General features: G+C 37.0%; 1 protein-coding gene across 2 annotated transcripts in view; it reads left to right on the forward strand.

Moving 5' to 3' along the window:
- LOC109074957 (LIM domain-binding protein 2-like) overlaps nt 1-26,365 on the forward strand; it is a 61,904-nt gene that overhangs the window by 9,248 nt on the left and 26,291 nt on the right. For both annotated transcript variants that reach the window (XM_042770019.1, XM_042770018.1), the window contains exon 2: nt 5,599-5,701. In XM_042770019.1, the coding sequence (XP_042625953.1) occupies nt 5,599-5,701 (103 nt within the window). The remainder of the gene's footprint in view (nt 1-5,598; nt 5,702-26,365) is intronic.

The following is a 26,365-nucleotide window of genomic DNA, read 5'->3' on the forward strand; positions in this document are numbered from 1 at the left end:
TTATGAAATCAAAAAAAATCCAGTAGTTTTCTGTGAGGGGTAGGTTACCAACATATACTGTACCACCATGTGTGGGTGTGTGTGAGAGAGAGAGAGAGAGAGAGAGAGAGAGAGAAAATAGTATAAATATCAGTTGGTTTGTGTACAGTATGTGTTGTAAAAAGCAGCCACTATTGTTATTTACCAAGGATATGGGACATTGTTGTCTCTCTAAGCTCTTGGATCTACCATAAATCCGAGCTGCTTGGCCTCTGCAGAGCGATGTCTGGGTCGAGAGCCACCATTGGCACATTGATGAATCCCTTTAAATGTTCTAATCAATACAGCTTTATCTTCAGGCAACCCATGCAGACGCCCTTGTTAGTTCACCTGAGGTCCTGAAGAACTGATCGGTGCGCTGTACATCAAAGCTCACTATCAGCTATAGCATGCTAGACAGCTACAATCAGCACTGAAGGCAGGAACCTCTCATTTTACATGTCAGCTACAGATTACTGATCTATATCCGACTCTCCCTGGGCTGCAGTGTTATATGTCATCTTTATCAAACATGATCTATGTCTCTGAAATGCAGCAGCTTTGGTTTATTCCATCAGTCAGTCAAGAGCAAAAAATAAAAATAAAAAATGAATACAAGAATAGAGCAACAGGGGTGCACAGATATATCACTATAAATGCAAATCACATCGCTAGGTAAGTATGATACAGTATAAGAAATTATCCTATTTAACTATAAAAAAAATGCAGTCCTTTCCAACTTTGACACATACCTGTACACAGGTTTACTGATACTGTTTGCTAGGTCCGCTGAGGCATTAAATAGGGTTAATTAGTGCAAATGGGTGATCAGATTTCCTATTGATTGTGATAGTGCAGATTGCCTTCCAGATAAATGAAATCCTATAACTCTGAGTCCTGCTGCAGATACTGATAATGCTGTTAGCGGCCATTTATGCCCTTCCGTAATTAGCTTATATCAAAGTAATTAAAACAATGACAGTGTAAAGTAATTCCATTACATGCTAACTCAATATTTTGTCTGTGTTATCTCAACCTACCTGTATATGCTCAATATCTTGTTTTCTGAACATAATGGAGGGCCCTTTCACCATTTTTGAACATGTGGGTCATTGTATTCATTACGTTCTGAAGTGATTTCACAGAATGTCACTGTTGATTGTGATTTGCAAGACAAGGCTAAAAAAGGGCTAACAAGATAATAAATCATTGTAAAACTATACTTGTAAAACTGTGAAATTTCGTATTGACAGTAATCTTACTGACCCTAAACTTTGAACAGTAGTATATACAGTATAGTGCATTTTTAGACATGTCTTTTTAGAATAGACCATAATAAACAAAATGAATGTTATTCAATTTTAGATCTCCATCACAGTTATTAATCAGGACCTAACCTGAGGTCAGAGATCATAGGTGCTGAGGAGGTCATTGATGGTGACTGTACAGTAAGATGGATCCCTCTGCGGGCCATTGAGCCATTATCAGGAAGATGTTAGAGTGGAGAAGATCAATGAACACTCAAAGAGAGCAGTCAACAACACCTGCTGATACAAACAATGTTTGATAAGCTCAGCTCAAGAGTGGCCATCAATGAGCTGCAAAGAGATATTGAACTGTAAAGGAGCTCAGAGAGTTGTGGGATTTCAATCACCACTACATTGAGGCTGTATATTGTGATGCGATATGACTGAAAAGGAGACATACTTACCAAATTCAGTCAGATACAGAACAACAACGTCTGTTTTTCAGACCTGAAAAGAGGAAAAGAGTCAGTCATTAGTTGGGCTGGGTTGACAATAATTACTAGATTTTAATCAGTCTTCATTTTGATAAACCAATATGAATACTTAAATTTAAAGATCGATTTTCTGTGCTGTTCAGAAGTGTGAACTAAACTTCACTAACATTATGTCTAGAGCACCTCCTATCCAATAATTGCAATAAGCTTTGTGTTTATATACACACTGTGTGTGTGTGTGTGTATATATATTATATATATATATATATATATATATATATATATATATATATATATATATATATATATATATATATATATATATATATGAAACATAGTCTCAGCTTTCAAATTCTGTCAATCCTATCATGAAATTTAATCAATGAATATCATTTGGCACTCTTTAATATGGCATTAGAGATTGCTGTAGCTGCCTCAGTTCAAATAGCAGCACGGAGCTCATTTCAACCAATCATCTCTTCCTCTTTTCTACTAGTTATAGCACAAAATAAGCATAAATGAATGTCAAATGTATGTTAAAAGATACAGTACAACTTGTTGAAATGTATCATCTCTCATGTAATCACCTATTCGGTCTTTCAGCTGTGAAAATACGTCAATAAAACAGCTCGTAAACAATGACACGTAATATTACATTTAACTCAGGATAGCCATTCAGTGTCCATAGAAAAAAAATAACTCTAGAGAGGTGCATTTTGATTAATATATGCAGTAGATAACATATTCATTATATTCTTACTTAACCTGTTAGTGATGTTTCATTTATTTTGTTTGAATAATTTTTTTCATAAAAAGTTAGTTATTTGTATATTTATATTGCAACAACAATTCAAGTAGAAACTTGATATCACTTAAAAAGTTAATATAAAACCAACCTTATGTGCAATTTAAATGTTTGTATACAAGTCAGTTTTTATTTGAGTGTTGATTATTGTATCTTAAAATAAACAGCAATTGAATTTTACTGTTTTGTTAATTTTAACCTTTTATATAATAGTAATAGAAATGTATACTGCCGTGCAAAGGCAAAAGACCGTAACTTCGATTTTTGTCGAAAATTAGTTATTGATATTTTGGGACATTCAAGACATCCTTTATCATCTTGAGTCAATTTCGTTGTTTTTCCGAGAAAATAATGGGTCGTCTCAACCGTAAGTTCGATAAGGCCCGGAGACACCATGACAGAACACCATATAACACCAGTTACCGCTCTTTCACTTTGTTTGGAACGCTCAGATTGAGTTACGGCGTTCTGACTTTGTTTAGCCGTGCTCAATATGAAGTTACGGTGCCAGTTTGGAGTTAGGGTGTTCTGCCTTTGTTTTGCTGTCCATTAAAGTCAAACGACAAACGAATTAGATAGATCGCAATCTACCAAACAGCTCCATATAACAAAGCACTGTAAAGACACCTTGACAGCAATACGTAATCGCGAACAACCTTTTTTTTTCTTTTTGTAATGCAGATTATTCACCAGGCTGTCCCTTCTAGTCGGACGCGTGTGGACTCGAATGCCGTAGCTAGCATGATCAATCATAAAATCAGTAGCCTACTAACAGTTCGCAATTAAATTCATATCCTACCTTTTCTTGTAACCCAATAAAATCAATCCATGGTGGTGAATGTCATCTGAGATGTTTAATCCACAAGCATTCTGAGCATTATTCCCACTTGGTGGCGTTCACATCAATCCACAAGTCGCTCTTTTAGGTTAGGCTATTTCATACAAATCAATATAAAAGCAATGCTGTCTAGCATTCTTTTATGTTACTGAGCATAGCAAATACATTGGTATCCACTCATGTTTAACTTTTAGTCCGCTTGTTTAGGTCAAAAAATAAAAGAAAAAGAAAACAACATTAATACAGTCACATTACTATATGCAATAGCCTATATGAGACAGCACATGATCACTAGATTTTATACAGGTGTCACTCTAGCAATTTTTTAAATGGTGATCAGCAACCAAGTATTGATAATGTGTTAGTTACTGCCTTTTGCCTTGGTGTGACTTCTCATGTTTTGCAGAAAATGCAAAGGCAGAGTACATTAACTTCAAAATAGGGGTAAAAATCAAGTTTGAGCTCACAATTTTTTTATGTAGATAATTTTAATTACTAAAACTTCTCATTGTTAAATTTCCAGTGTCCTACATATAATAAAGTCGTTTTTCTCACTTTCACACTCTAGCAAGTTAAGGTCTTTTGCCTTTGTAGGGCATTGTAGTAGTCTACAGCAGTTTTTCTTAATATACAGTATATAAACTTGACTAAATATATACAAATATTACTTAATATATACAAATTAATATTGAATGGAATCAAGAGCTTGTGAATTGGAATGTAATTGAATCGTGAAATCTGTGTCAATACCGAGCCCTAGTGAGTACGAAGATTACGAAAGTTGTTTTAACCTCAGTATTTTGCCAACACACAAGAGACCAAGATGGGGAAAAAAGATAAAAACAAAGAAAGCTGGATTATCTGATGAAATCATGCATCCTGCTGAGTGTGACTACAAGGTTTAATCATATACACAAACACACATTCACTCATTCACAACACACAAGCAGAAAGCAAGAGAAAGAGTGTTAGCCAGAAATATGTGTCATGGGTTAATAGTGCTGTGCTAATAACCAGCTGTGTTGGACAACATCAGCCTCCTGCCTTATTGAATGGAAAAACGATCACCGTTGTCAAAACAGATCACTCACTTACAGTGACTAAAATGGCAGGCTGTAATAGGGCACTGACTCACTCCCATAACACGGAGCAGACGAGACCACTTCCTCCACACTGGAAAACAGCACTTCTCGAATATGGGATGCGGGACTAAAGGTCTCCAGGGTCGGCCACTATACAATGTGATGCTGCCTGAAGTTGACAGCCCTAATTGTAAACATCTGAGAGGGCTTGTGATCTGTCACCAGGCAACATCGGCTAGATGGTAACACTGGCCTATACGACGTCTGTTAGAATCAGAGCTCTGTCAATCACAGGATTGCAGCAGAGTCTAATTTTACATACGCTGAGTATGTTCTCAGCTAGCATGCCATCTGATGGAGTAGCCTTAATTTAATTCAAGTCGATTAGCGAATTTTCCCATTAGTAGTGGATTTGGAGGATCTAGGTGCCCTGGATGTACATTATTTATAATGAATTTTGTTGTTATTGTCGACTTTTAATAACAGTGCACCGGTGCTCTCTGCATAACCTTTAATATTTAATTAAGGAAAACTTGCATTTATAAGCACTGAGCTCATGTACTTTATATGCTAGATCATAGAATGGTCTCAAAATTAGCTTTTAGGAGAAAAGAACAAGACATTAGTGAAAGTAGGTTATAAACTGATGTTCTCTGGGTTAGGGTTAGGATTTTGTGTTTATTAATTATAAATGGTAATTCATAAAGCACATATAGGTACATGTCAGTGGATGATTACATTAATATTAACCTTGAGCTTTTGAAAACAACCCCAAGAAATCACATGCTTAATATTTTTTGTAGAAACTGTGATTTTCTTCAGGAATCTTATCATTTTCAAACAGCATTTAACAGTTTTATTGTTTTGTAACATTGTAAATGTTTTTAATTTATTTTTTATTCTATTTAATGCATCTTTACTGAATAAAAGTATTAATTTCAAACATTTACCAAACATTTGAATGTTTTATTAATCACAAAAATGAGTGGAGCTATACACAAAATATTTTTTTTGTAATTTTTACTCGTATTAACTTGACTTGTAAGAATGACAAAGCATATCACACAATATAATTAACTCCTATTAATTAACTGTGACTCTCCTTTTTCCCTAGGAGAGTGATAGTCTGTGGTGGGATGCATTTGCTACAGAGTTCTTTGAGGAGGACGCTACATTGACCATGGCCTTCTGCCTGGAGGATGGACCAAAAAGATACAGTAAGATTTATGCTTTTATCTTGTGCCATTGTTGTCTTGTCTGCAAATTTGCTTGTGCGGATGCCAGATAAAAACAGGCTTGATGGTAGTTGACTGTGATATTGTGTCTATGGAGTCTGAAAATTTACAGTAGAAGGTAATGATCCATAACAATCTGTAGAGAGCTTTGAATCAACTAAATCAGCCAGTTCCAGATCTTATTGACTTTTATTGGTCTTCCAGGAAACAAGTTCCCTAAACATCACATAAAAACAACACTGTGGTTAATGGCCTTGCATCTCACTGTAGAGAACTAGACTAAGAAAGTGTTGTAATTGGTAAACTGACTTGAAAGTTCATATTTGTGAATTATTTTATCTATAGCTCTACCAGAATTTGTCTAAACACCTTAAAAAGCATGAGAGAGTAATTGTTTGCAGTGGGATCCCTAATGTAGTTTTGGCTGCATTTGCAATAGCTCTGCTAGCCTGTCCATTTTTTTTTCCTGCACACCTTTTCTATCTTTCCCTCTGATTATTTATCTGTGTTGTTTGTTTTTATTGAGTTCTCTGCTTTTGGTTAGTCATGCAGAACACTCTGCCTGTTGCAAAGAATGTGTGAGTCAAACATTCACTGAAGTCCCCTTCCTTCCCGGGGTTCTTTGTAGTGCTGACAGAATCAGAAATATATACTTTTATTATGCAAACTGAATATGCCATTAGACTGTGGGCAGCATTACAATAGCCTCAGCTTTAGCATCTTTTCAAAACATGGCAGTTTATTTTTCTTCATTTGGTCAAGTTTGAATAGTTTTAATTGAACAAAGATGTAAAATTCATACACTAAAATGTTTAATTTGTCATTTAATGTGTCTTTCCCCCAGCATATGACACGTTTCAAAGGGTTTTTGTATGTTAATTCTACATTGCCACATGTAATCTTTTGTAATTCTCACATATACCATTTAAAAACCAAAGCTTGCATTGGCTCCGGAGGCACATAGGGACCCAATCCCCCATATCGATTGAGGAGGGAGTTCAGTCCGTCTCTTGTGACAGCTCATCTTTAGTCTTCAGAAATGACTCCTCTTAGTTTTAGCCACAAACATACACCCTCACTCCATCAATGTCACTCACACACAAACACATTTGCTCGGGCCTTTTATACATTTCTCAATCCTCACTCCACCAAGCATCATTAAGGATTTTCTGCATCGGTACAGCTCACATCAGTATGCTTGTTTTATTCTTGCTTGTCTTTGTATGACATGTTTACAGTAATCACTGTTCAGGTTCCATTGAGTAACTCATTCCTCTGCTTTACATTTCAAGACATCAGATCAAAGATAGTCTAATCCACTTTTTGCTCACCATGTCCTGATTTAATGTATTTACCTGTTTATGAATTCTTTATTCAAAATAAGGTCATATCGCACACATCCAGTGTTGCATTTTAAATGCACTCTCTGGAATACATGATTCTGTGGTCAGATGATTTGTATTACGTCCACTAACCTGTAGAATTTATTTTGTTGTCCCAGATAACCTTAGTTTAAGCTTTTTGATAATCTACAAGTAAACTAATAAAATAATCTTAAATCAATATGTACATTTATTTATTTATTTGGTAATTAGCCTAGTACAGTGGATAATGTACGGTCAGCATGCCAGTCATCACTGCAAACAAACCTTAAATAAATGATAAATGTACAATAACTGACTTAGGTCTAATGAAATGATTTCTGTGTTATATTTTTACTATGTGTTGTAAATATGAAGAATTTTGAGAATATCTTTGTTACTCATTATTTATCTTACGTTCATAGTTCCGTAGATGCCTGGTCACATTGCATGTTAACAACTGCTTTAAATAAAGAAAGACTCCTAATGGTTGTTAAAACTGAAATGGGTATAGCTGAATAAATGAAGTTAAAGGCTTAACATGATTAAACTTAAAAACTCTCTTCAGTAATGAGAAATCTCAGACTATCTCCAAACAAATTTAAAATATCCCTTACAAGCATAAAAACAAGAAGCATTTGAAGTTTTAAGAGACAAAGACTTTGCACTTATATTCACCACCATATATAATATAAGATATGGGCATTACTTCACCGCAGTACCATTGTGGATGGATAGATAATGGATGGATTATTGAAATGCATTAGTTCAAATGGCCTCAATTTCTCCATCTCTTTTCTCTTTCTCTTTTTTCTCTCTTTTCTCTTCTCCACTCTCCAGGACTGAAGCTCAATTCTGTCTTATCCTTTTAGTCTTCTATTTTTTTGTCTCCTGAAGTGATAAAAGATTAGTTTCTCCATTGTATGTTTCTCTGCATATCTATTTGTTAAAGACTAATTCTATTTTAATAGAAAAAAAAAAAAAATATATATATATATATATATATATATATATTTTATACATAATACATCTATGAAAAGTTAATACAATATTTTACACAAAATGCTATTTTTATGTATATTAGGTTAGCTTAATAACATTATGTTACCATCAAACTCCACTGAAGTCAATAGTGGGTCAAGTCCCCCGTGTGCTTCACACAAGCATGTGGAGCCAGAGCTGCTACCGATGTAAACCGTTCCAAATCAGTCACTTATGCGTTTCCATTTCAGGTAGGATTTTGCCTTTGAAGGCAGCTGCCTACAGTATATAGGCTACAGACAGCAACTCGTTCACTTCGGAATAGGACTTACAATGTAGTTTGGCATGTACCACCCTAACCACCTGAAGATAGGGACCTTTCGAATAAACATTTTGGCTCATTGATCTGCAGCAACCAAACCTGAACACAGGACTGCACTATAACATATTTCTGTAGCTCCTTAAATACTGTGAAGTGCTGTAGTTCAGTATTTTCTTCACATCTCTCCTCGTGGACATTATTAGCTGGGGAATAATTAATATCTGAACTGAAACACTGTTTTTGTTTTGGGTTGAGGCGAGAAGAGTTTCAAAGCGTGATGCAATGCCCCTGCAACTGTGACACCCAAGAAACCTTCTACCACTGAACCGCAACACTTCATCAGACAATAACAAACAAACCTAAAACGAATTTATTAGCAGATTTGGTTGAAGACAGTTAAAATCTGTTTTGTTTTTGGTCGCAGTTGTTTTATTAGAATGGCATAAGTGTCTGTGCTAGCCAAAAACCTCAGGATGTTAGGCTTATTAATCAGGTTCAAGTTGAACCAAACAATTTACAGCTCTAGTAAAATTTCACAGAGATTACTGTTTACCTACCTGAGAAACTTAATAATCTTCCAGTGATCATGTCATGTCTGTATTCTGGCAGATTTCTAAAAAAGCACTGCTACTGCAGGAAAGCTAAATAGATTAATGCTTTGGGGAAATGCAGTCCAGAATGAGCAATGCCCGATTGACTCATTTGAGTCCATTCCTTTTAATGAATTGGTCAACCTGTTCTGCGATTGAGTCTGAATAATTCAAACAGCTCACACACGGACTGAACCATTTGGACCAATTTCTCACTCTGTGAAACAGTGACATGACACAGATAGCAAAAGATCACTAGGTTAAGTGGATACAGTTGATTGAAACAAACCTTCAAATACTTTTAGTCGTATACAAGTGAAGAAGTAATAAGTCTTTATTAGAATAAATAACTAAATGTGAAGATTGTGAACGGGTATAAGCACTTGGCAGCAAACAGTATCAAAACACTAGCAGTGCTCGAAAAGAACTATTACATGGTGCTATGATATTATTGGACACATACAATGTAAATTCTGTGGTACACTCTAAAAAATGCTGGGTTGTTTCAACCCAACTTTGGATCAAATATGGACTAACCCAACAGTTGGGTTAAAGTTTTACATTAATTTTTTTACCCAGAAGTTGGGTTAGTCCATATTTCACCCAAAGTTGGGTTGAAACAACCCAGCTTTTTTTAGAATGTACCTTAATACGGTAACATTTATGTTCTATATGAATATACCATGGTGCACCTGTACCACAATGGTAGGCTGGTTTTTAGGACGCTGTCATTGGTTGTTTTAAGGATGGTTAAATAATAAATAATAGTTACCTTAATGCTACACAATAATAGTAATGAAGAAAATTAAAAAATATTGCTCCCAGAGTAAGAATTAAAGGCTTTATGGTGCTGTTGTTGATGCATGACTTCAGTGCCTGCTACAAAATAAGTGTACAGTTGTTATTTGATGGGTGGACTATGCCCAGTAATGTAATGTTTCTTCTTTTTATTAAAATATCTTTTCATTTGTTTGGGGTTTGATGTAATGTAACCCCAAACAATTATTAGGGTATTTTGTGACCCCCCTCCCCCCATTTCTGAATAGCATGCATTTTGCATTATTTCCCAGGATTGCTGTTAATGTAGATATGATTAGTAAAGACCAGGGCAACTTTCTGTGTTTACACTTGTTGTTGTATATTTAGATTTATATTTTATTTTCATTTTTTACTGATAGTTCTCAACAAGGGTGGTATTTGGAACAGATCTGTGAATTGCATGCAAAATCCAGTCATTAGGAGTTCACGCAATCAAGAATTTTGTATGAGGGAAAGATTCCCCCATTTAGATTTCACATCAGACTCGCATTTTCCATGCTGACCAACAGGAAGCTGCTCGGTTTGAAAGTCTAGGGTGAACGCAGCTTTAATGAGAACTACCCTGAATGAAATAGGATCCATTCACTCAGTACTTGTTCCTTTATTCAAAAGCATGAATGCATTTTTTAATTTTTAGTTTTTAACTTGACATTCCACACTGATAATGCCAAAACAACAGCGAGACATGGTGCAACCATAAAAGACGTCAGTCTGCAAGTGTACATAGACACATCCTGCATAAACAGCCTGTAATTCTTTATAAGACAAACTTGATTTCAAAATGGATTGATATGGACTGTAGGCCAGTGATAGGCTTATATCAATGATATGGAAATAACAAACAACATTGATTTTGAAAAAGCAACTTATAATGTTTTTCACTGCCACAGTAATGTCTTTGAATTATCTTCACTTAAGGGATTTCATCAGCAAATAATGATTTTTTTGTTGTTGTTGTTGATTATATTGATGCATATTGAATATGCTTTTGCTTAATTAGCATACAGTTAAGTTAATTAAACATTTTAATCAGTTGTCAGTCCTAGATTACATAAGCCTCTCACACATTTCTTTGGTGGAGAGTCTATTGTATAAGATGACTTGTGAGGGAAAGCACAGCAAAGAGAGACAGGGCAAGCTGTGATTGACAGTGTGGGGGGTTGAGCAGGCTCTGCTGCAGTCCGGCGCTGTCAAAGACACAGGTCTCAAAGACTGACAGCCCAAGTTTCAAAACAACCTCAAGATGGTCTCTGTGTGTTTGTATGAGCGCTCTCATATGCTGTATCTGCAGATCTGGATTGATACCGTTAAGATTACTGAGAGATGTTAAATGTATCTGTGCCCTGGATGAAAATGTGTGTGTGTCTAATGGCACTGTTTCCGAGCATTTGTGTGTATGTGTGGGTAGCAGAAAAAGAGAACAGCTGTGTAATAGGATGAGTCTTTCTCTGCTCTTCCTGCTGTCTCTCTCTCTCTCTCTCTCTCCAGCTCCTTATTCAATAACACAACAATATCGACTGCACTGTCTGTCTTAATTCACCTCCGGATCAGCATCAGACTGCGTGTGCATGCGAGAGCATGTTTCAGTGTGTCCCTGATGTGAAGCCATGCAAGATATGCACAGAAAGTGTATGTCCCTGAAAATTGGTCGATTGTGTCATCAGGTAACAGGTTGAGTGTTTACCATGTCCATTAAAGCTCTCTAAAAAGAACAGGCTGTTGTTATTGTTGTACATGTGCGTGTGTGTGTGTGTGTGTGTGTGTGTGTGTTTCACCCAGGAATTGGGGCTGACATGCAGTCACGCTGCATGGTAGATTTGGTAAATACAGATTCATGAAAAAATTAGGAGTTATGAGGAGCCTTGTGTACTTTTGAGCCCAGAACCTTCCAGAAAGTCAACATGGCCCATACATAATGAACGAGAGGCGTTGTCCTCTTATATGCTCAGAGACTGTATGGAAAGGAAGCTTTGGCACGTAGTTTGTAGACGTATACAGTCTCGCAGAGACACATAGCTATATTGATAATGCATGCATTTGGCTTGGCTCTTTTATAATGGACTAATGTAAAACTAATGGACGGAGAATATATATGTGTGTGTCATCAGGATATTAAATGTTTATGTAGCTCTTGTTTCCCCTCCACATCGCTGTTATGTGCCGAATATGGACTCAGGTCAACCTCCAGCGTCTCTTTTCCTTTTCATTCACTCCTGACCTCCCTCTTTTTGTGTTTTCTGCTGATGTTTCAAAAGTCCTTTTGTCCCCATTGACTGAAACATTTCAAGATGTTTTTAATGTTCATTATTTCATTCAAAGTTGGTAGTTAATATCATTCAAACTAGTTTTGGTGTTGGTAAGATTTCTATTATACTTTGTTTGATTAAAAAAAATACAGTAAAAGCAAAAGGAATTGTGACACACACACACACACACACACACACACACACACACAACACACCACACACATATATATATATATATATATATATATATATATATATATATATATATATATATATATATATATATATATATATATACTATTACACACACTACTGTACTTTTCAAAAGTTTATGGTCGGTGAGACTTTTTAAAATATTTTCAAAAGAAGTCAACCAATGCTGCATTTAATTAAAATACAATATAAACAGTAATATTGTAGGGGAAAAAATATTACTATTTAAAATAACTGTTTCCTATTTTAATATATTTTAAAATGTTTATTCCTGTGAATTTTCAGCAGCCATTAATCCAGTCTTCAGTATCACATGATATCATTCTTGATCATGATATCACATTGTTGAAAACAGCATTTATTTAAAAATTAAACCTTTTGTAACATTAGAAATGCCTTTACTGTCACTTTTGATCATGGATCTTTGCTGAATAAAAGTGTTAATTTTTCAAAAAGATACAAAATATAAAAATCTTGCTGATCCCAAACTTTTGAACAGAGGTGTATATTAAGTTGCTATATAATCAATTATCTTGTGCTTCTTCTGCCATTCCGATCTTCATTTAGCCATTCTGTCTCCTTTTCTACCTGATGTGAGGCATTCTTCCTGTAGGCCTGGCGTCAGGTGCACGCAGCAGTAAAGCAGGAGGTTATTTAAACAAACCCGGCAGGAAACCTCCCCTCCCCTCCCACTCCATAATTCACTCAAGAGGAATGGGAGGGAGGTGTTGGATTGATCGTGGCACAACAGGAGGAATTACCTCTTGGAACAAGACTTCCCACGTCCTCTTTATCAGCGGCGGAGACAAGGCCATATCTACAAGCGTAATCTTGAGCCCAGCAGAGGGCTAAGCGAGGCTTAAATGCTGCACTGAATCCTGACAGCGACAATGATACAGGCTTCAAGAGTCTTGTGGTGTGACCATAGACTGTAAAAAAATATGGACGTAGTGTCCGTGACGTCACCCATAGACTCTTCAATAGCGGTTTTGAAGCTCAAAGTGTGCAGAGCGGGCCGTCGCCATCTTGGCAGCGCGTCACCACGCGACTCTGCCGGATAATCGAAAATGGGCAAAAAGGCGGGAGCTGGTTGCTGAAGCCACGCCCACCTAGCACGACGGCATTGTCAGCAGCGGCAATCCACCTGTCACTCAAGTGGCCATGCCCTTAATTATGCAGAAATTTAAGGCTTAATATAATTTAAACGGATGAGTTATAAAAAAATTAATTCCCCTCACAGTTGTCGTGAAGGGCAAAATTTGCTTATATAGACCAAAATCATGTTTTGCACCAGGCTGTAAACATGTTTTTTTTTCTGCTGTAAAGTGGGGCATTTTAACATGGGGAGTCTATGGGACTGACTCCCTTTTGCAGCCAGCCTCAAGCGGCCAGTAGATGAATTGCAGTTTTAGTCACTTCCTTTTTGGCTTCACGAGAGAGAGCGGGAGGTTGCCGCTCGGGTGTGACAGAAACTTAGGAGATGTTTCTGACACGGAATACTTTGACGAGATTGTTTATATCATATTGTGCCTAAATCTTCAAAGTAATGGCTCCAGTAAGAACCGAAAGGTTGGGGTTTTCCAGCATGATGGTGTAGGAGAACATTTTATATTCCATAGAGAACTTTTAATTCTCTGGAATGAGTTCTCTAGAAAACCACTATATGGATGTATAGTATATTGTATGTATTGATGTTTTAAATGACCCAGAATTTATATATATATATATATATATATATATATATATATATATATATATATATATATATATATATATATTATATATATATATATATATATATATATATATATATTTATTTATTTATTTATTTAATTTATTTATTTATTTTTTTTTTTTTTTTCCCTAATTTCTTTAAACTGTTTTTGGCCATACTATAAAAGTCAGTGGGGTACAGCTTCTTCTTTTTTGGACCACATTGATTTATATGGGGAACATTTTTCAAAATATGTTTTGTGTTCCACAGAAAAAGGAACTTCATACAGATTTAGAATGACATGTGGGTCAGTAAACAATGGAAGAATTTTAATGGAAGAATATATATATATTTTTATTTTGTTATTATTATTATTATTATTATTATTATTATTATTATTATTATTATTTCATTATTTTCTTTCTCTCTTTCTTTCTTTATTTATTTTGTAGTTGTTTGCATAGAGTTAAAATAAATAATGAAAAACGACTTATTTATTAATAATATTATTCTTAAAATGTTGCACTTCAGGTCATGGTAATAATGTCTTTTTGCAGTAAAATCTTTAATGATTTTTATAATGTAAATTTAAGAATAACTTTTATATTGTTAGTTATATTTTAAATTGACACTTACTGGACTGAAGCAACAGGTTTACTTCCATACATCATTTTTAGGAAAATCATGTTAAAATGTGAGTATCAAAATCAGGCTTTTGAGGAATGTTTGTCCATCTCTCAGTCATGCTTATATGCAACCATTGAATTATATGTTTTGCCCCCCACAATAAAAACTACAGAGCTTTGATCATAAAACTAAGCATTAAATATTATCTTACTTAGAAATATTATTGGGATATACAGGAATGTCAACTGATGTTTATATGCATTTTTTGTAAGCGGTCTGCTATACTGTTATAAAGATCTTATTGATTACAAGCTATCAGAATTTCATGTTACTTTTTGGTTACTTTTTGTTACTTTTCAGATCTGTTTTTGCAGATCTGAAATCAGATTTTTCGGACTATGATTTCAAATGCCAGGCTTTATTGGGGCTAAATGTGTTTTTCACTTCTAAAACTTTGCAGCACGCATTGCCATACTGAAAGTGAAACTCCAGCTCTCTCTCTTATCGAGTCACTGTCAATGTCGATGGAGGATAGACATTTTAATAAATCAAATCTGGAAGATAATGGGAAATCATACTGTTTGATTCGGTTCTGGTGGCATCCGTCTGGGAGCACTTGAGGAAGTATGTGCCCCATGAGCATACAGTGGAGCTGGGAGGGAGAGTGGGCCAAGCCAGCCTCTCCTGAATTATGAATGGGGAAAGGGGGAGGTGTGGATCAAGACTCATGGGAAAGCGCAGCACACATTCAGACACACACACACAGAGGCAGTGGTGTGAGTCCAAGCGTGTTGTGAGGGCGGTTGTGGGTGAGTGGAGCTGTTCGCCTGTGTCTCGTTTTGGTGCGGATGTCTTCGGGGATTACTGCTGGAGAGGGGAGAACTCGGAATCTATCAGACAACCTCCCTCTCCCGCTCTCTCCCATCCTCCGCATCAATGAGACCGAGATGTGATGAGTCAGAATATTCTCTGTGGCGTATCATAATCACAGCGCAATTCTTTCTTTTTATCTGCTGGATCTGTTTTCTAATCAGTCACCATAGCACAGATCATTTCAGACACTGGGACCTCAAAAATAACAAAAACTCATTTTGAGCTGTGACCTAGAGTTTTCTCAGGAGCAGTTTACCCAAACATTTAAACTGGGTCACTCTCATGTCATTTCAAATCCAAACGCTCTGATGTTTTTCAATGGAACACAAAAAGAATTGTTACACAGCTCTTGTCATATTGAGTCTGCCAAGCTCCAAAAAGACAAAAACAATAATAAATCACAAAAACGTATCATAAAAGTTGTCAATATGACTCAAAGAAAGTTTTCAGACTCACCAGCAGCAAGACCAACCCAAGGGTTTGGGTGTCCAGATACTCCAGACAGACATTTTGTGCATAACCACATGCTTGTTTGCCCTATCGACCATGTAGATGTCATCATTTCATGTTATCTCTCTTTTTGTTTTCACTCACAATATTTTATTCTCTGAGATCAATGACGAAAGTTTGAGGGATAAGGAGAAAGGAAGGAAGAGAGAAAGAGGGATTGAATTAAAGTTTTATGAAAGATGAATATTTCATATTCTGGGCACTGTATTCCATACTAGTACCCTGGTTGTGTATATGTGTATGTGTACATTTATGTGCATTTTTAACAGTTTGCAGACTTATTTCTTAGTTCTATTATTATGGTGATGGTACCAGATTTGTATTAGCATATATACAACCAATTGCTTTACTTTAGGTATCCACAATGTTCATACCTCACTAACTTGACTCCACGTCTTAATTTCATATTGCTAATAACTTATTTGCATTCTGGTTATGGAATTTTCTGTAAGGTTTATGTGGAAATTTTTATGGTTGTCGTAACAAAATTTCAGTTGCTGATACAAATACAAGTGAAATTTCAAGTTTGTTTTATATAAGCTATTGAATACATTTCTTTTTTTTTTTAAAGTTATAAACATTAAGATTTCTTTTTTGAAATAAATCACTTATGTTGCACTAGGATGCATTTATTTGATCGAAAATACTGAATAAACGTAATATTTTAGAATGTAATTTATTTCAACAGCCATTACTGTCTTTAGTTATCCTTTAATGAACCTTCAGAAATTATTCTAATGTGCTGAATTGGTGTGCAAGACTTATTTTTTATATTAAAAACACTTGTGTTGCTGAATATTTTTAGGAAACTTTTTTTCTCAACAGGTAATTTAAATTTCAAGTTAAAAGTAATCCTAATATGTAGGACATTTTATTTAAAGTAGTCTACGTTTACCTGTTGAGACATGCCTTGACTTTTATAGACTTGTAAGAGCCGTGTTTGTGATGTTTGAGTTGGGTGAGGTGTGAAGCGCGTGGCATTTGCAAAGGTTGTCTAAAAACATGCTTTATTTTTGTAGTTCTGCTAGGTGACACTAGTAGCACAGAAACTGTCTACCTCAGCTTTAACTGTCACATTTGATCAATTTAATGCATCCTGCTTACTGAAAAAAAAGTATTAATTTCTTTCAAAATAAAATCTAACTGACCCTTAACTTTTGAACTGTAGTGTATATATAAAATTATTTAAGCAAATGAAAGCAGTTGCATGTGGAATTTTTCATTTAGGTCTGGGTTCTTAATTAAGTTCTTGCTTGGTAATATACACTGTAGAAAGACTGCTATTATGTTGTTGTTGTTTATTTTAATATAGATTTATTACTTGCGTATTTTTGACAGAACCTTTTGAATTGCATAATGCAAACAACAGAATTATTTCAAACAGAGGTTAACATTCGCTTGAACTGAAAACTAGAAAACATTCAGCTCGATAACAGAAGCAATCCTTTGACAAATCATCTCTCTGGTATATATTATTCCAGTTTCACCTCGACAAGTCTTCCTCTGAGAGGGGCAGACTGTGTATTCTCACATCTCTATTTGAACCGATACCTAATCATTATCTATTCATAATTCACACATTCATCCTCAGTGTTGTCCCTCCAGAGAGGATAAAACATGGGAGTCATGGGAGCTGCTTCTGCATTGTCGGCTTAGAATTTGTGTGTGTGAAAGAGAGAAAGAAAGAGAGAGAGAATGTAAGTGTGGGTTGTGTTTTGGAATAGAGCGATTGTCCCCAGAGAGATAATTACTGACATGGAAGGGCAGGGGGAGAGCTGTTCTTCTCTTTTTTGCTTCTTGCAGTCAGTCAGTTCAATGTTGCGCTATGCTTTGACACCCTTTCTTCATTTTTACTCGCTTACACGTTTGTTGGTACGACCTCATACATTCTAACAGCACGCTTTATAAATAATTTTTATAAAGAGTCATTTGTAATGGTGAAAAAAAAGTTTAGCTCGCACACAGCAGGAGGGATTATGCATTTTTTGGACCACTGTTTGGAAAGTCACAGTGTGACCTAAAAATAGTGGGTGCAATATTCCCTTCCCATAATGCTGAAGTACAATTAATGATGCTGTTGTTGCAGTTCTTTCAGCATTTTCTCAGTTCTAAAATTATTCATCTGTTTTTTAATGGGATCTCACCTGGGGAGAGCCAGCCACAGTGAGTTGCCTTGCTGTTTACCTTTTGAGGCAGTGGACCTCAAAGGCAGCATCCTAAATGAAATTAAATGCTTTATATTGGCAGCAACTCTGTGCATCATATACAGTGGGTATAAAAAGAATCACCCCCCTTTAAAAATAATCCAATTTGTTGCTTTGCAGCCTGAAATAAAGATGACAAAGTTTTTGTTTTATCCAGCTATATTTACTCAGTGCAACTTATAACATCCAAGTGAAAGATGTAACACCAACATATCAGAAAAAAAAATCAAATAAAAAAAAAAACTGAATCACTGAGTTGGAAAAAGGATCACCCCCTTGTGTTAGTATTTTGTTGCCCGCCTTTTGCTTTAATTAAAGCCTTTAGTCTTTTGGCATATGTCTCTGCTAACTTTACACATCTAGACTTTGCAATATTTGCCCACTCTTCTTTGTAGAATTGCTCAAGTTCAGTTCAGTTTGATGGTGATTCCACAGATTTTTAATGGGGTTCAAGTCTGGAGTCTGACTAGGCCATGCAAGGACATTCACCTTTTTCTCCTTCAACCACTGTGTGCTCAGTTCTGCTGTCTGCTTTGGGTCATTGACATGTTGGCAGGTAAACCTTCTACCCATTGAAAACTTTCTGGCAGAGGGCAGCAGTTTTTCCTCATGAATTTGACGGTATTTTGCCCCATCCATTTTTCCTTCTATCCTGACAAGTGCTACAGTCCTTAATGCAGAGAAACTCCCATAACAGGATAATACCACCTCCATGCTGTACTGTAGGAATGCTGTTATTTGGATGGTGAGCTGTATTGGATTTATGCCAGATTGTTTGGTGTTGAGGCCGTTTAATTCAATTTTAGTCTCATCTGCTCGATTCTTCGAAGGTGTGTTTTGGCAAAGCTCAGTCGTGACTGCATGTGGCCTTTCTTACAACCCTTCCATTCAAGCCACATTTGTGGAGAATTTGTGATGTTGTCATGCACACAATGACCACTCTTTGTCATAAATGTCCTGCAACTGCTTCAGACTTGCTTTAGGCCTCTTGGTTTCATTTCTTTACAGAGGATGATACTACATTATATTTATGTTCCACTAAATTATGCGATCTGAAGTGTTTTGAGTGCTCTCTCTCTCTCGTCTCACTGCCATCACACACAATGGTGCAGAAATTTCATCAAAATTATTAAAAAATATAAAAATAGCAATTTAATGAGTTTCTGTTTTTATAACATATGCCTATGATTTAGTAGTTAGCCTGTCACACAAACAAGAGTCCTGGTTTTCCGAATATCTGCATGATCGTAAATGTACAATAAAAAACAAGTTACTGAGTAACTTTCAGACACAAAATAGCATTTTGCTCCATCAAAAAGAAAATAGATCAAATAGGCTATAAGCACAGTCGTTTGCAAAGTTAAATGAATTAGTATTTTAAATGAATCAGTGGATTTAAATATTTAACTCACTCATTAAAACAGTTACTTGCTGCCACCTACTGGTGGCTGTAGTTTCATATTTAAAAAAAGTAGCTTATTTAATTTTTGCAATCATTTAATATTTCTAGATTAAAATGTTATATTTAAACAACATAATTTATGGCCCCAAACATAACCTCAAGCCCAGGGGCCCCATGGCCCCCTAAGTCCTGCCCTGAAAGTCAGCTATGTTTGACATTTAAAATAAGTGTTGTTTATTGTAAATGCCCCTATATTTTTTGTCTGTTTTATATTTAAGATTTAGTTGTAATCAAAATTATACGTGTGCTTTGAGTGAACAGCAATCAAGATGATGCAACACAAGTGTGCACCAAATTAATAATAATTATACAGAATGTTAATTAGGTAAAGCGATACAATTGAAAGGGGAAATACAACAATAAATATAAAAATATAGCCCTAAACCAGTTAATATAATAATATTATTATATTACAGTTTAATAATAATACATATAATAATATACAAATATTAAATAAAAAGAGCTCTCTCTCTCTCTCTCTCTCTCTCTCTCTCTCTCTCTCTCTTACCATTTAGTAACTTTAGTAACTATTGTTTTACTCACTTGCTTTTGACATGTCCAACCGAACTACAAACATTTCAGTGATGTCTGTAAGAAAGGGAAATTCGCTCGACAAGCTTGAAAATCTGTGCCACCACACGCTCAATCCACTCAGCATATTTTGTTTATCAGCTCGCGCACATCAGCTATACAGGCGTGAATATTGAATGTTTAACATTATGTTAATTACATGCATATATTTCATAGATATCCCTAATCTCTAATAACTCCTTTATGCTCTCTATTGTTCTGTTGTCAGTGTTTCTTTGTCTGGACTCAGCTCTGTTTACACGCTGTGTGGTATCGGCTTTTGGTATCGGAGCATTTTTATTAGTACAAGTATGAGTACAGAAGCGCAATATCAGGTATCGTGTTGGTGCATCCCTAGTTTGGAGTAAATAATTATTATTTGAATAATTATAATAATTATTGAAAACTCTTTGTATTGATCCTTTTCAGTATTTAATTAATTGAAATTTTCTATACTGTCATCTGCCCCCAACCCCACTGAATTTGTAACAGTTCCTTGGGATTGTCTTCACAGTGACAAGTTCAAAATTAAGTTTAATAACATAATTAAGCTCTGTGGTTCCATTGCGCATTACTGTAATTAAATTACTTATCCACTGAAAATGTAAAGGGATTAATGTTCATTTTTAGGTAATTTAATTACAGTTACTTATGAAGTATTTGCATTACAGTTCTAAAATCAATATTGAATTTGAAATCAAAATTTATCAACTAAAGGTAAAATTGAATGCAGGGTCTTTATCCCTCTCAACGCCGGCACGTTGACTTGCAGTTTTTCCTGATAACAGAGAAAAGGACCTAAAATACCCAGATACAGATAAGACTAAAATCAATCGAATCTCCCCTCCCGTCCAGTGAGCTGTTAACAGCTGCAACCAGAGTCAGTGAATTCATAGGCATTTTGAGGCATTTTGAGCTTTTTTTTTTAACAGTGATTCATTATCAAGATCTGATTCAGTAGGTTCTGATTGAAAATAATCTGATTAAATGCAGCAAGAGCATTTGTCCAATTTTTTCACTGAATGCAACTTAAATTTTGGTGTGTACATCACACTAAGCTATCACTTCTGAGGACATGAAATATAGTGCACTAGTCATATGGACCACTTTTATGACATTTATGGTGCTTTTGTGTCTTGTATGAAGCTTGGAAGTTTCGTAAGATTGACCTTTGTTTTGCATGCACAATCACTTTTGTTTGTCTTTATTTACTCATGTTTTGTCTTGCTGCATAACCTTTCTGTCCACCCCTCTGTGTCTTTGACTGTCTCTCTTTTCTCTCTGTCCCTCTCACACTCTCCTCCCCGTCTGCTGTGCTACTTGAAACTGAAGTCCTCTCTTGTCTTTTTGGCTGCGAGTGTTGGCATCTGTCCTGGAGCCTATGTTCAGTGTGAATTAATGTGCCTAATTAACACAACGTTAATTATTTGTAAATTGCGTGTTTGGGTACACATTACTTGAGAGGCATATGTTGCACGACGTGTTAGCTGAAACAAGTGACTGCTTAATCCAGCCTCTGGAGTGCTCGCTTCTGTAGATGGGCCAATCAGTCTGGAGTCCTCTCACAACACGCAAAAAGAGCCGCACATGCTCAGACAAAAAAGATTCACAAAAGCATGTGAGTTATTGTCAGAATCCTGCTGAGGCTAACTTTTATTTTAAAGAGAAGTTGTTTGAAGTGCTCCCTCTACAGGAGGCAAAGAGAAATCTACATCCCAGCAGGACTTTGTTTGCAATTTCTGTCTCGTCTGGCATAGATGATTATGAATACAGCATGACATAATAAAAGAATAAATGTGCAATGGTGTCAGAATAAGTGGATAAATTAAGCTTACCATAAAAATTACCTGAGGAAAGTATTTTCTGTTTTATTGGTTTGTTACTGGCAAAAGAGGTTACAGGTTAAATGCATAGGCCTATATTTCAGAGTTATATCGAGATTCGTTTGTAGGTGCTGAGTCTTAGTCCTACTTAGTCCAACTCCAGAACTCCAGAACATCTATGTTCTCTGTTTTTGTCTCAGTGGAGGTCAATCCCTGCATGGTATAGTTGTAGTTCTATAAATGTAATACAAGTTTATATATTTACATTTTTTAAATATAATAACCAAAACATATCTTGGCGACATGTTACTGTGTATTTATAGTCTGGCCATAAGATGCTAATGGACCAAGTGGTCAATGTTTGTTTGGTTGGAATAATCCAGTTAGTCCTTGCTGATAGAGGAAATAACTACACCAATGTGCAAAACAACTAATTCTGACCAAATAAATTGTTAACATTTTGCCACTGTATAATTTTAGTATTCAAATGTATTTCTTATTATTATGAATGCTAAAAATTGTGCTGCTTAATATTTTTGTAGAAACCATGATATGTTTTTTTCAGGATTCTTTGATGAATAGAAAATTCAGCTGTTTTTATCGAAATCTTACCATGAAAATTAACAGAAACACAGAAATTAAAAATGTATACATATAAATTACAGTTCTATAAATTTTCTATACATTATATTTTAACAAATTCTATAATTTCATGATATTAGTAAAATTTAATTATTAAATAGGGGTTTTGCCAGTGACTGTTTGTTTGTTGGACTTACAATCAGAATTGCCATGATGTCATTTTATTCCTATTAAAGGGTTATATGATGCGATTTCAAGTTTTCCTTTCTCTTTGGAGTGTTACAAGCTGTTTGTGAATAGATAAGATCCCTAAAGTTGCAAAGACTAATGTCTCAAAAACCCAAAGAGATATTCTTTATAAAATTTAAGACTCAACTACGCCCTCCTAAAACGCCTTGTTTAAACACGACCCCACATTGGATTTGCATAACGCCGCCAAAATGGTCACGCAAAGAAAGAAGGCATAACTTTTATTCTCGCTGTTGCCGCCGGCGCCATGTTGTGGAGACACTGTTTTGTTGTGACAGAGAAACTACTTTGTTTGGCCTTCCAAAAGAGGACACAATTATAAATCAGTGGTTAAGTCGCATTTACAACATTGTTCCAGAACAGTTCAACCCAAATATTTGAGTCTGTAAGTACATGTACTTATGTAAAGGATTTGCCACTGATGATTCAAACACGAGTTTTAAGCAGTGTAGAGTAGCGCTTGTTGTTTGTCATTTCTTTGATCACATATGCAGACATGGTTTTATGTTTATGCAGCGTGATGCAACGCAACGCATAAAAAGACAGTATAAGTCATAATAATGCATAATTACATCCCCACTGGATGCAACAAATGGCTCGTTTGTGATGGGTTTTATTGTTTTTGTCTTGTCGCACTGGTGTTCTGACCGGGACATGCATCAAAGTATTGCAAGGGGTGTAACATTTCCGTCACATGCTTGAGGCATTTGGCCAGTTCAACACACAATGGATAGCTGTCCAATCAGAGCAGACTTCGCTTTTCAGACCGATGAGCTTTGTAAAAATCGACGGGTTACAGAAAGGTGGGGCATAGAGGAGAAACAATAATGTACAGTATGTGGAAAATAATGTGTTTTTTAAACCTTAAACCGCATAAACACATTTCATTACTCCAAATACACAAAATAGTGTTCTTTTCTAGCAACATCATATGACCCCTTTAATTAGTTACATGGAATTTACGGCTTAGGTGATTGGCTCAAAAACCCAGTTCTGTGCCCAGAACTGAGCACCCATATTTCTGGAGTGCCAGGTGATTGGTGACTATTTAGAGGGATGTGAATGCTAACAGATAGCTTTCTCTAGGTATTATAGAGCTTCTTGCGTGTTCAAGCTGCCCTGGTACCACACAAACTCATCTCTTATTTTTGGTGTGTGCGAGTGTGTCTGTGATTTTATGCCCCATGGTTAGGCATGGGGCCGCTATGCCACAGTGCTCTAGAACTTTAGCGGGCAGTCAGGTGTGCCCTCAGTAACAACATCTTCCTTCAGCATGACACCCCTTGCTGTCACCTTGCCTGTCAGCCTTTCATTTTGTATCTCTCTCACATTCGTCCTTCCCTGTAGAACTTTATTTGCCTGCATTATGTGCCATTCTTTCATTCATGGGTATTTCATATTTATTTTCACCATTCTTTCAAACTGCTCTACTATTCTCTTTGTAACAGTCTTCAGCTGGAGTGCCCAGGATGGTCAACAGATGACACTTTGTTTGGTGCCATGTGCTCTCTCCTGTCTATTTTCTGACCCTGCCCATCTTGTTACCTCGTTATTGTTTAAGTTGCTCCACATATGTCTCCCTCGTAACTTTCATTTGTTTCCCTATTTATTCTCCTGGTATCTGCAGTCCTGGGCTGATCCGTTGTTTTATGTCAGTTGTTTTACGTCATGTGTGTTATGTCTGCTTGTAGTACAGTTCCTAGCCTGCCTGTTTTTCCCCCTCGGGGTGGTTTTTGTTCATTTTTGTTTAATTTTATTATTAAAAAGAAAGACCATTCTCCCTGCAACTTGAGTCCTTGCCTCATCTCTCCACATGCACTGTGACAGAAAGGGATCAGCCATAATGAGGTCTCACCAGAAGGGCTTGCACCATCCACCTGTCTCCACTCTCTTTAGCCCCTCTACCAGCGCATGCTCCAGCTCAATGCCTTGAGCTCCCTATGTCAACGAGGGACTGATCTAAGGGAGTATGCCATGGAGATTAGTAATGCTGCAGAGGGGCTGGGCTACAATAACTCTAAGCTCTAAAGGACTTATTTAAAAGTGAAAGTAAAAAAAAGGGAAAGTGACGTGACATACAGCCAAGTACGGTGACCCATACTCAGAATTTGTACTCTGCATTTAACCCATCCAAAGTGCACACACACAGACACCGTGAACACACACCTGGAGCAGTGGGCAGCCATTTATGCTGCGGCGCCCGGGGAGCAGTTGGGGGTTTGGTGCCTTGCTCAAGGGCACCTCAGTCGTGGTATTGCCGGCCCGAGACTCGAACCCACAACTCTCTAACCATTAGGCCACGACTTCCCTAGTTCCCTTTAATTATGCCCTTGATGAGCCCATTAGTCACTGGAGGATGTAGGGTTGCAAACATTTATCTTTTGAAGGGTTTGTGGAGTACCTCATCCGCATTGGAAGGCAGTCAGCAATGCAAAGAGAGGTGCCTTCTCATGGAGTGCCTTTTCACAACATGGCCACCATCCCAGAGCCCCACTACAAGATTGCTGCAAGTCCAGAGTCTCTTCACAGGATGGCCGCCAGTCCAGAGACTTCAGCCATCATGGCCTCCACACCAGAGTCTTCAGCCATCATGGATACCACTTCAGTGTTCTTGGGTATTATAAACGTGCAGCATGGAGTCAGAAATGTGGGCCCAAGGCGTTTGAAGTTGGTGTCCAGTTTGGGGGACCCACAACTGATGTCAGTACAAGCAGCTGGCATATCTCCAGTGGTCTAAAGTCCGGTGGTCCTGGAGGACCTGACACCGGTGGTCTCAGAGGTCACCACAGAGCTGCTCAATTTCACTGCTGCTGCTATAATCAAGAAGGCTGTCTTTGCTTTTCACCTCATGGCTGTTCTGTGGGCATGGACTGCTTCAGAGTCCACTCAAGAGCCAGCTCTACTCCGGGAGCCTTCAGAGTCCACTCATGAATCCGCTCCAGTCCGGGAGCCCTCAGAGTCAACTCTTGAGCCTGCTCCAGTTCCCCCCAAGGTTGCGACTTCTGTTACAGAATCTCCTGAGGTGGCAGCATCCACTTCAGCTCCTCTCTGGGCAGTGGTGCCCACTCCTGAACTCTCAGTCTGTCTTGTCCCAGCCAAGGAGACTGTTGCAAAACTGTTAATAACCTCTCTGTGCTCTTCATTGCAGTCCTGCCTGAGCTACCGGGCGGTCATCTGCCTTGTTAACTCCACTGAGGTGGTCATCTGATATGCCCTTGCTGCCTGCCAATCTCCTGGCTCTATCCAGGTCACCCGCCGGGGTTGCTGTTTACCCGGAGCCTTATTGTTCAGTTCCTCAGGTCCTACCCTGGTGGTCCGCCAGGGTTCCTGTTTGGCCGGAGCCTCACTGGTCTGTCCCTCCGGCTCTGCCCTGGTGGGCTTATGCTCCGCCCTGGCCTCATGCCCTGCCGGCCCCACCCTGGCTTCCTCTGTGTCCAGGCCCTCTTCCACTACATGGGCCTGGCCCGCCATCCCTCCCCCGATCCACCTCCGTTCCACCT

The sequence above is a fragment of the Cyprinus carpio genome, chromosome A14 (genome assembly GCF_018340385.1).
Source record: "Cyprinus carpio isolate SPL01 chromosome A14, ASM1834038v1, whole genome shotgun sequence".
In the NCBI taxonomy this organism is placed as follows: domain Eukaryota; kingdom Metazoa; phylum Chordata; class Actinopteri; order Cypriniformes; family Cyprinidae; genus Cyprinus; species Cyprinus carpio.